Raw genomic sequence first — 12,314 nt, forward strand, 5'->3', positions numbered from 1 at the left:
TTTCATTATTCTCCTCCACCCCCTGCCAAAAAATATAAGTTCTTTGTTCCGGATCTCACATTTTCAATTAAACCAGACCCAACTTTTATGCAAATGAGTCAAATGTATATTGTAGATTTTTAATATCTGGTAGGGCAGTTTCCAAAGTTTCATAAGTGACCACTATTTCAATTTATCTAAGAGTTAGGTCTCTATTGGTTAAATGGACTGATTCAGAAGCAGTAATGGTTTGTGGTGACCATGGAGGAAATTGAGTAGAAGAACATGTTCCATGCATCATTAAATGCCCTTTGGTGCTGCATTAAAAGTCAGCTGAGTAATGTGTTACTTTAACTACCTTTAACTTTATGATTTTTCACTGTATTTTGGAATTGATTTAAGCAAAATTAGTGTTTGTTAGTAAACTGAATTTGGTATCCGATTTTTGTGGCTATTGTTTGGCTCATGAATTATGACCTCAGGGGAGCAGAGAAAGGGTAGAGTACTACTTCTGCCTGTTTGCTGGATCACTGGCACAAAAAAGGCTATGGTCTCCCTCAGACAAGACCCCATACTAACTAGTAAAGGTCAAGGTGGGCAAAGGAAGCCAAGTGACATAAGCTGGAGAGGTTTTTTTAAGCTTTCAGACCCATCATAGCATATCTAAAACTCAAGCTACTTAAAGGACCGCCTTCAACATTTTAATCAGTAAAGTTGTAACCGATTCTTATTCTGACACTACTTTAAACCAACCTGCTTACTATTTGAATGCAACTTGTGTATCAATTAGAGAAAGGATCTATGGGGTACAAGGAACCATTATAATTAAAGTAAATTTTATGATGGGTCAACTAAGCTGTTATTAACACAGGTTAGAAAAAAAATCGTTAACAGTATTCTATTGGGCTTTCATCATGACAGTCAGAAATGATACCTGAGTAGTAGCTCAGCTATGTCAATGAAAGTGAAAGCTTTAAGGAAAATGCATTTCAGAATTTATTCATGGTGACAGGTGCATTTTATTTTGTGAAATATACTTCTGGTTTGAGAAAAATGGGTTTCTTTTAATCATGACACCTACTACTAGATCCTCTCTCTCAAAACCTTCTCTTCAGACTTACAACCCTCAATCTTTTTTATTCTTTAATTGAATTTTTTAATACCCAATTGTATGTTGTAAGGAAATATTCCTTTGGATAACAGACCCCCTTATAGCTCTACCACCATTTCACACAATTTTCAAGTTATTTTAACCAGAAACGTATTTTTAGAAATCTCTAAAGAAATTCTATCAGTTCTTCAATTATAGAAACATTAGGAGCAGAAGCACTTAAATTTGATCTCATAAAAATTCTCACAGCGAACAATAAAAAGTGCACAGATATTCCTGACCCAACCCCACATAGAATCCCTCAAAATCATGAAATGGCACGCAAGAGATGTCGGCTTCTCCAAAGCTGAGCTGGAGGTTTTTTCTCTGAGCGCACATCTCGAGGCTTCTGCTAAGATTTTCTGAGAAACCTGTGTCCTACTTGGATCATATTTTAAAAAGAGAAAAGCAAAGAAACCAAAGGAAATTGAAGCAGAAGTGCTCTTCAACCAGATCTTGAGGAAACACACCTCTCAAATTTAGCTTTTCTTATTTATTGTGTCTCCTGAACAATAAAGACAAGACCAGATAAGAAATAATGATGTCAAGGCTATATTCAAAAGAGCTTAAATACCATAGCAGGATTCAGCCAAAACCAAACAGACTAACAGTAGCATAGCAGCAATTCTGAGCGAGCTCAGGACCTGAAATAGGCTTATCTTAGTATCAATTCCAGGACCAGAGCCTAGGGCTAGCGAGGAAGATACGGCAGAGCCCACAGGAAGTGCAGCTTGTATAGGTCAACTCTTTTTACAGCTTAGTGTACTGCTATCATTTCCTCGATGCCAGGCCAGAAAGAAAGCGGAGTTAGCAAGAGGCCCAATCAATACTTAGGGCTGGTCTACACTAGGGGAGGTGTGTGTGGGGGAATCGATCTAAGATATGCAACTTCAGCTACGCTATTCGCGTAGCTGAAGTCGAAGTATCTTAGTTTGACTTACTTGGCTCCCCGGCAAATTCCGCTTACTCCTCCTGCCAAGGTGGAGTACGGGCATCAATTCAGGGATCGATTTATTATGTCTAGACGAAACACGATAAATTGATCCCTGATAGATCGACTACCCGCCGATTTGGCGGGTAGTGTACACATGGCCTTACAGAACTCAAAGTTCATCACAATTACAGCCTATTCCCTGAAAAGTGAAGTATCTAGAGCCAAGTGGAGTGTGGCAATAGCAAGGGCCAAGAGCAGGAGCATCGATATTTTAACATTCACACTCATTTCACTAGAAAACTTGCACACAAAATGATGAAGGTATTATATTAACACAATGAGCACCAAGATGAGCAAAAACATTTTAAAAGCTTTATTTCCCCCAACAGTAAGAACTGTCAATTTCTAGTACCTTTAGTTCATACTATTTTTTTTTCCCATCGATTAAGCCTTTTACTGACATACTAGTAATTGAAACTAAAAATTAGACATCTGGAATTGACTGAACAAAAACATACCGTTTTGATCTAGTTAAGGAAAACAGGATCCACCTATCAGTATGATAGCAAAAATATGTAATTGAATAACGAGAAGCAGAATTTGGATTCACAATTCTAATAAATGTGAATGTCAGATTCATTTCAGTATTTATACACTGGCATACCTCACTGTAGGTCTTTTCAAGTCTGTATCACTGCTCTTGAGCAGATATCACGGACTCATCTCCGTTAAAAATGAAAGAATTAGGTCACCATCACATTCTGTTCAATGGGTTGAGTCTGCAGTATTCTTCTTTGCTCAGGATATTAATCTTTCTAAAAGCATTCTAGCTCTTCAGTGTAACAATCTAACAGCAGTAATTACTTCTTGTTCTGCATTATCAGATGTTGCAGGTATTATGATTTTTTTCTTTGGCACTGGATTGGTGTATTTAAAAGATTTTATTTGAAAATCACTCATTGATAAACAATCTTGTGTGTTCTGACATGAAAAACCAAAATTTCCAAGTTGGATGTGATGGGTGTGTCTGCAAAAATAACCGGACACCCAAGATGCATGCAGATCAGGAATCTGTCCAAGCTCACAGCTAGCTGTACATTTGCCCAATATATACTTCCCCCTCCCCCCTTCAAATGTGGAGCTTTGCAGGGTATTTTACCATCCTTTGAAACTGTCTCTGGGAACATACCACACAGTCAGAATATTATGTAACAATAAATTTACCATCTAGAGATAATTCAGTTATCTTTCTTTAATGAATAGCATGCAGTTGTCATACAGGAAACTACTTTATTATTAATACACATGAGGTTTTCTTGAAAAGGAGATAGGTGCTTATAACAATCCACAACTTGTACCAGAAAGCAACACATCTCTTGTTATATATACACATATGCAGTATTTAATTACCTTTTTACTATTTAGAGGGGAAAGGCAGTTTTTAAGGTGGTTAAGCTATGTATCATCAATACCATGAAGCTAACCTATCAGTTGTAATAGCTCCTATAAAATACCAGGGCGAGATTGCAATAAGACTTGAAAATGGGCTACAAATCCCAGATATGCTCAAGTAAGCAGTGAACCAAAAATAAAAATAGGTAGATCTGAAACCAAGAACTAGATAACATTCATCTAATTCATGACCACTAAAGGTAGAGTTCATAGGCCAAGCATTCAGCTCTGAATGGCAATTATTAGACAAAGATTTCAATTACAAAATTTCCCTCCTTCCAAAAGGGTTAAATTTCCAGTATTGCTTTTCTATGCTCTGCATATGTAATACCTTTTACAGTTTCCATCATCACATTATTCTAATGAAGCAAATTAACAGTGTTCTCTGATAAAGACGTTAGAGGATGGGGCTGAAGGCCTTGGAATTTATCATTCTAGGATACGGTTACTACTAGAGAGAACCCTCAAGTTACTGTATTGAAATGAACTCTCCTTGCTCTCCATTTGCCTCTCAACTCCCATTCTGATAAAGAATTGCTGCTCACTTCTATGAATGTTTTTTTAAACATTATTTTATAAGCTGTCTCTCCTCCTCTTTCTTTCACTCTCCCTCCAAAAAGAGTTTTCAAACCCATACAGCTTTATTTGAAAAAAGCAGAATTGGGAGTGGAATGGGAGAGGCAGTGATAACTGGTCTTTCTCCCTTCTTTATCAACTTTGTTGTTCCTACAACTGAGGGGACCTTTAATAACATTTGTGCTTAGAGGCTCTGGGGATTTTGTGATGTGCATACATGAGTATTAGATCACTAACTTCATTTTAACATATGGCCTTAAAAAAAAAAAAAAAAGACACAAAGTTGAGGGTGAAAGAGATGAGAGTACTCCACAGAAAAAAGAACAGTACATTAATCCTTTGCGCCACATACACTTAGTGTCAGGTACATTTGAGTACCTTATCAGTTCTGATGTTCCTTTACAAAAAGACAAGTAAAAATAATCTCTCCCTACAATGTGATTTGCTTTAGATAAATATCCCTTTCTTCACATACATCTGCCATATACTGAAATGTGTATTTTTTTTTAACCTTTTTCCCCCCTACAGTTCATAATGTAAAGCATTAAGGAAGAGTCTTCTAATTAACAGTTTGTTTGGATCATTCCATTATAATATCAGTGTTGGAAGGAGAAGAATTAAAAACAACCAAACATAAAAGTGTTAGAAGAACTAGTTTATAGTAGAGTCTTACCATTCTAATTTGCATACTGTAAAAGAATGAATTAATTCAGCTATATACAAACATTAGGATATCAATGAAAGGAGGAATATGCATTTGGTTTTTGGGTTTTTGTTTTGTTTTAATGGAAAAAACAGTTCAAATTGGTTTGAATGAAAAAAAAAAAAGCATGCCTACCAATGTAGCTGGGTTTCCTGAAACCTTTTTGATGTTCCTTGCTGGCATTCCATGAAGATGACTAAATCTACTCTGGAAACCTACAAGCAAGCATTAGAGCTCAGTTTAAAAAATATTTTATATTACAGACAATCACATTCCTAAAGGTACAGTAGGAGATATGAACCAAAAGGAATACAAAACATTTTCTTTGAATAACAAAGAATATTTTAATTTGTTAATTTTATAGCCGCACCATTTTGTTTCGTTTCTAAAACTATTGAATTATTTTATAAAAGCTACTGAATTACAAGTTTAGGGGCTGATTCTGCAAACCCTGACCCACATAAAAGGTACATTTGCCCTGCATCAAGGGTTGCAGATTTGCATACCTGTGCTACCTTTAATCTAACTAGCTGCTAAAATCAGTAGTGAGGACACAGGTGTGAACTTTGGCATAGTCTGCACAAGTGAGTACATACCCGGTGTCAGGTGGCTTTGTGCAACCCACACCGAAGATTGAGCCGATGTTGCGCACCCTCACTGCTATTTTAGCAACCTAGCTAGATCAGGTATGTCTATACAAGCTGCAAACTACAGTTTGGACCCGACTGCAATGTAGATGTTCCCAAAAAATCCACTGAAGTGACTGCAATCAGTGGGACCCCTTGTAGAAGTACAGGTTTGCAAGATAAGGGCCTAAGAAAAAAATCAATTTCGTACCTCCTGAACTTTGCAATCATTGGCAAATAGATCTCTCATTTCCAGTCTTAGCACTGCTCTAAAAAAAATTGTGAAAACTCCCAAGCTAATGAAACTCCAAGATCAAGACCAACCACCACACACTTTACATATCAGATGCAGACTAGAGACATCTTTCCATTGAACCCAAGCTATTATATTATTCTGCCTTTGAGTGTTACTGACCTCTCTTCCCTGAATGGGACATAAGAGGGAAAGCACCAGTTAAAATACTTTCAAAGACTGGATCAGGCAATTCTTTCTCCAACTCCGTTGAGTCCTGTTCCCACCAGTGACCGACCCCAGTGATTCCACACGCACCGCCAGATTCATTTTCATGAAACCAGTCACTCTGCTCATCATCACCTGTGTAAATATAATAAACCACCCCCCCCCAAAAAAATACAGGTTTATTATCCACAGAAACCACACTTGTAATCACAATCTTTTTTTTTTTGCTTTATAGTTGTACTACAATTATTTGTATATAACAACTCTGCTTGGAGAATAGGTTTTAATAGCATGACAAGTAATGCCATCAATAAGAACACATAAAATGTAATGTTTTAGAACCAATTTAGAAATGTGAAAAACAATAATAAACTGGTTAATCCTTTGGCGATAACTGCAGGGAAATCCATTTAAGTTACTGCTCTTTTCCCATTAACAAAAAACAAGCCTTAATCTCCTGTTGGGAATTAAAAGGTATAAAACTGTGAAACCAGTTCTTTGCAGCTGATAATAGTATATAATTAGCTTAATTTCATGATTTGTATGGCATGTAAAAGGGGGAAACAATCATGAACAGATGTGACTAAATAAAATTAATCTGATTAAGTTCATTAAGAAATAAGTTTTGAAAAAGTTGATTTTAAATGAAAAGTGACAGTACCATGAAATATACTGAGAAATGCACTGTATTGCATTTTGAAGTTGGTCATTTTTAACAAAAATATTTTATGGACATTTTCAGTAAATATTAGAGAGAATGGCAAAAGCAAGAAAAATTCAACATTAAGCATCTAAGTCTGCCTTTAACTAATCTGATATAAAAAATAATCCCCTCCCCCCCACAAACATTTAATTAAAGATGAACTGCTAAGTTTTAAAAACACTGTTTTGTACAAACACGCAGAGGTAGTAAAAAAGAAGAGTACAGAGCACTGTATTTTAAACAAAAGTTTGAGATGATCATTCTATCATTGAGGTCCTGAGCTGCTAATTCCCCACTTACTTGCCTCCATTTAGTAGGAAATCCGTTAAATCCGACAATATCCTCTTAAGACTTCACTAACTGTCCTTAAATCCAGGAGTTTTAAAAGAAGTATGCTATCTGACTCGTACCATGCCTGGTAGTTTAGTTGTATATAACCTATCTTTCAAGTATCCAATTTGTTCACCATAACTATTTCCATGTATAAAACTGTACCGTGCCTTTCACACTTTTAAATCTGCAAGACTACACGAAACACACCTTACATGAATGTTTAACAAACATTTTAATATGTATGGATTAATTTATTCATTTATATTTGTTTAATTAAATAGGTGGCTTTACACAGTCAAGTTTATGTCAGCCACAGAATAACCTATCAGATGTAGGTTGTGAAGTATCCAAGCATATTTTAATATTTGAATATGGGATAATCTGTAACATGATCAGCAATTTGTTACTTCCACTTCGATTGTGCTAAATGTCATTGTCACTCTGACAACAAAAAGAACACATTGTCATGAAAATCCAAGTAGAGCCTTGAGGAAAAGTGGAAAAATAGATATTATAATAATCCACGTTTCAATTTTGTAATTCAAATGTGAGGCAATTCCCCAATACCAGGCCAAGTATAGCACTACTGACTAAAAGTGCTGGTTCTGGCCTGGCTGAGTCCAGCATTACAAGCATATTAAGAAGAATCAAAACATCTCACTGGTCCCTTATGGATTAAATGATGGCCTTAAAATCCTCAGTGGTAACTAATAACACCAAAATTGATCGGTTCCAGAAAAGGATAAGAGAAGAAATAAGAAGAGGGGGGAAAAAAAAGCCACCTGTAGAGTGAGCAGTAACACAGAAGAGGGGAGGACGGGGAAGTAGGAGGAGGAAGCTGGAAACAGGGATTTTTTTGTACACTTAATGTCTATCAAGGAATTCAGCATATTTCACTCTCCCAATTCTCTCACTGGCACATATCTATTTTGCTGTGACTTTTCACAAAGTCTGCCCCTCATTAATTCTATCCTTGCCTTCCTCAAGGTCAAGCTAAATTTCTCTCTATGGATCTAATCCATGATGATCCTCAACAGAGCTAGAAGAATAGTGGTGGACAAAAGCATGCAAACGTTTTAGCTAATTTTGTACTATATTTCAATCTGGCTCTATTCAAACCCCTTCCATTTAGTTTTTCACACACTTTTGTACTAGTGAAATTTGTTCAAATATTGGTTACAGAAAGTCGGTTAAATGAAACAGCCTATAAAAGAAATGAAATTTGTGAACAGAAAAAAAGGATTAAGCAATACTAAAAATGACTTGTAATTAACAACTCTGCCAAGCTCAAGCCCCAACTATTGGGACTTATGATTCAAATTAGGCTGATTTCTGGTATGGAGAAAAGCAGAGTTTCTTGTACCCAGATTTAAGTTCAGAAACTATGGGGGAAAAAAAATAATGAATGGATCACTGGTGGCTAAACATGATTTGTAAACAGCAATCTGCTGCTCAATTTTTGTGATCACAGAGAGTAACTACATACTTCCATCAAGCAACAGACTGCACTGCAAGTTCTTCAGCATTAAAGAGACTGCTGGTAGTACTACTACTGGTACTCTATACTAGGTAGAATAACAATACTCAAAAGGAAGTTAAGTATAATGATTTCAATTTTGCTTATTGGGAAGCTACCGCACAAAGAGATTAAGTAATTTGCTCAAGGCTACACAAGAGGTCCATGGCAGAACTCGGAAGAGAACCCGAGCCTCCTGACTTGCAAGAAGATGTTTATTTGGCCACCTACTAATATCTATGTCTTTAACTGTTTAATTAAGGGTATGTCTACACTGGCAGAGTTACATCACCGGCAGTTACATCGCCACTCAAAGAGCGCTGAAGGGAAACTGCTGTTTTGTGTTCACACTGTCAGCTGCATGTGCAACAGTGTGTTCATACTTGCGGCACTTGCAGCGGTATTTGGAGCGGTGCACTCTGGGCATCTATCCCACAGAGCATCTCTTCCTCTTCTGCCGCTAAGAGTTTGTCGCGGGGCATCCTGGGTCCTGTTCCAATGTCCCATGATGCATTGCTTCGCATCCCAGCAATATGCTTCCATCTGCATTTGGCACCATCTTTCAACGGTTTGTGTATTGCGCGCGCTGCCTCTTCGGTCTGCAGGAATGGATCCCGCACTGTTGAACAATATGCTGCTCGCTCTCACTAACACGTCACGAATGGCAATGGAGTTATTCCTTAAATTACAAAGGCAAGAGGAGTTTGACATTCATCTCGCCACATGTAGAAGCTACGACACGAGATTGCTTGCGGCATTCACAGAGGTGATGACCGCAGTGGAATGCTGCTTTGGGGCTCGGGAAACAAGCACTGAGTGGTGGGATCATGAGCAGTGGCTGCAAAACTTTCGGATGAGGAGAGCCACATTCATGGGACTTTGTGATGAGCTCGCCCCAGCCCTGCAGTGCAAGGACACGAGAATGAGAGCTGCCCTGCCACTGAAGAAGCGCATGGTGAATGCACTGTGAAAGCTGATCGGTCGCTAACCAGTTCAGAGTGGGAAAGTCGACTGTTGGACTCGTGTTGACGGAAGTGTGCAAGGCCATTAAGTGCATCCTGCTCCGAAAGACAGTGACTCTGTAAAATGTGCGTCCCATTGTGGATGGCTTTGCACAAATGGGCTTCCCTAACTGCGGAGGGGAGATAGATGGCATGCATATTCCAATTCTGGCACAAGACCACCTAGTCACCAAATACAATAATTGGAAGGGGTATTTCTCTATGGTTCTCCAGGCACTTGTGGATCACCGTGGGTGTTTCACGGACATTAACGCAGACTGGTCCAGAAAGGTGCATGACGCATGCATCTTTCGGAACATTGGCCTTTCCAGGAAGCTGCAAGCTACTTTCTTCCCGGACCAGAAGATCACCGTAGGGGAAGTCAAAATGCCCATTGTGATCCTGGGAGACCCTGCCTACCCTTTAATGCCATGACTTATGAAGCCATACATGAGGAACCTTGACAGCAGCAAGGAGCGGTTCAACAACAAGCTGAGCAAGTGCAGAATGACTGTTGAGTGTGCTTTTGGCTGTTTAAAGGCCCGCTAGCGCTGCCTATATAGGAGACAGGACCCACTTATGACAATATTCCTATGCTTATAGTCGCATGCTGTTCACTCCATAATATTTGTGAAAGGAAGGGTGAAAGTTTCATTCCGGGCTGGACAGCTGGGGCTCAATGCCTGGAGGCTGAATTTGAACAGCCAGAGACCAGGGCTATTAGAGGGACACAGCACGGGGCCATAAGGATCAGGGATGCCTTGAGACAGCAATTTGAAGCTGAAAGCCACTAATATTTGTTGCTATGCTCGGGAGTACAGGGTTTGTAATGCTAGGAGGTGATTGTGATTGGTGCAGACAATGCACTGTGAAGGTTTAAGTAAACTGCCTGTTGCTTTGCAGGGCTTTATTTTCTTTTAATTAATGGAATAAAGATTTCTTTCAAACCAAAACAATTCTTTTATTAAAAAACAACAACTAGAGGAGACAAAAAAAAAATCAGCACTGGGGATGGGGGAGGGAGGGTCCCAGGAGGAGGTGGGGTCCCAGAACAGTTAAAGTTTTGTGTATCTCCAGAGATCATCTCCAACTCTGTCTTTTGGAGTACAGTGCAGCAGGTACTGTATTTCAGCAGGGCTAAACTACAGAGGGACAGGTGTTGAGTGCAGTGGGTACAGGGAGTCCGCAGGGCTGGACTGCGGCAGAGCAAGAGTGGAGTGCAGCGGGTACAGACTAGAGGCAGAAGGTCTACTCCCATACCCCAAAGACCACTATTTTAAAAATATAAAGCATCATAAATGCCATGAGGCACCTTTAAGCCATCTGTTAGATCCCAGAGCAGCAAAAGATTGAAGCCTCTCCTCCCTTCCCATCTCCTGACAAGATTGCTGCTGAGGCTGAGAGGGGAGCTGTTATGGTCCTACTGAAAAGGGTTGCAGATGACACGATGGAAATTAAGTCCACTATGTTCACAATGCCAGATACAATTACATTTGACTCTTCCCTGTTAAATCTGACTGGGTTTGTAAGGGAGGCTGAGAGACTTGTATCTGGCACTGAAGATCAAATCTAGGCATCCAGATTCAAATTCAGCAGAATATCAGTGAGATCAGCTCCTTGAAAACAAGTAGGAAACATTTAAGGTGATCCTTGTGTAGTAATTTGCAAATTCTGGGGGTCCTGGAGGGGGATGAAAGGGGAAATCCCTTGAGTTTGTCTCCCAGCTCTGTGCAGAGATTGTAATTTACCAGAGGCATAAAAGTACCTTGCCCCTAAGCCTGTCCTGGCACCAAACCAAATGCCATTATTGTCCATTTCCTGAAATTTATTCTTAGTGTATTATGTAGAAAGCTAGGGAGAAGAATGAATGCTGGAGTGCTTTTAGTCCTAGGATCATGATTTTTCAGGACCTTGCTGGACATAGTGTGGAACACAGGGCTGCCTTTAATAATGCAAGGAACATGGCCAGCTGCAAAAAGGCCTTAAATACTATATACACCCCTAGCCCGATATAACGCGGTAAAGCAGTGCTCTGAGGAGGGCGGGGCTGCGCACTCCGGCAGATCAAAGCAAGTTCGGTATAACGCGATTTCACCTATAATGCGGTAAGATTTTTTTGGCTCCCGAGGACAGTGTTATATTGAGGTAGAGGTGTACTGTTTCAAGCCATGTTCCATGTACAGCATGGAGAAGAGACCCATGTCTTTCAAAAGCCTTAAGAGTCAGAAAACTTCCTTAAAGGACTCCAACAAGATTATCTGTCTGTGTTCACTACATGCTCCTGTATTAAAAATGGATTTGTGGTCCTTAGTGAACTCCTAACAAAAAGATTTGGTCTAACTTTTTTTTTTTTATAAATGTTTAATTGGTTCCTAGCAGATGGAGATTGAAATGCTGCTCTCGTTTCAGCTGCCTGCCATCCTTCCATTCCTTTCCCTTCCTTCCCATTCCTTTACTCATCTGTTTTTTTCCCCCTCTTCTCTTATTTTCTGGAGGAAAATTGAATAAAATATATTTTTTAAAAGGCAGTTTATATTGACAATACTGAGCCAACATTTTAGCAAACCAAACTTTCTCATAGTTTAGTTTAGGCATTTAACTATTCAAGACATGTAAAAAAGTAATTATAGCAGAATGCTCTGAGTTAAGTGGTAGTATGTGCAACTACAAGTCCCAGCATACTCAGTGGTATATCAAAAAACAATAGTGTGTGTCAGGAACCCTAGAATTATGCAGTACTTTATAAACATTGCATCCATTAAATGCAGAGAAATGCACAACCTGTGACCTCTAACCTAATCTTGTTTTAATTTAGTGTAGGGATGGGCAAACTACAGCCCATGGGCCAGATCTGGCCCGCCTGCCATTTTAAGCCGGCCCT

At 39.0% G+C, this 12,314-nt stretch overlaps 1 protein-coding gene across 1 annotated transcript in view; it reads right to left on the bottom strand.

Annotated features, from left to right (window-relative positions):
• Positions 1-12,314, bottom strand: part of GPATCH2 (G-patch domain containing 2) — a 183,736-nt gene that overhangs the window by 141,644 nt on the left and 29,778 nt on the right. The window contains exons 4-5 of the mRNA XM_054023966.1: positions 5,836-6,015; positions 4,930-5,009 (exon numbers count right to left, since the gene is read on the bottom strand). Of these exons, the coding sequence (XP_053879941.1) occupies positions 4,930-5,009; positions 5,836-6,015 (260 nt within the window). The remainder of the gene's footprint in view (positions 1-4,929; positions 5,010-5,835; positions 6,016-12,314) is intronic.

Source organism: Malaclemys terrapin, chromosome 3 (assembly GCF_027887155.1).
Source record: "Malaclemys terrapin pileata isolate rMalTer1 chromosome 3, rMalTer1.hap1, whole genome shotgun sequence".
Lineage (NCBI taxonomy): Eukaryota > Metazoa > Chordata > Testudines > Emydidae > Malaclemys > Malaclemys terrapin.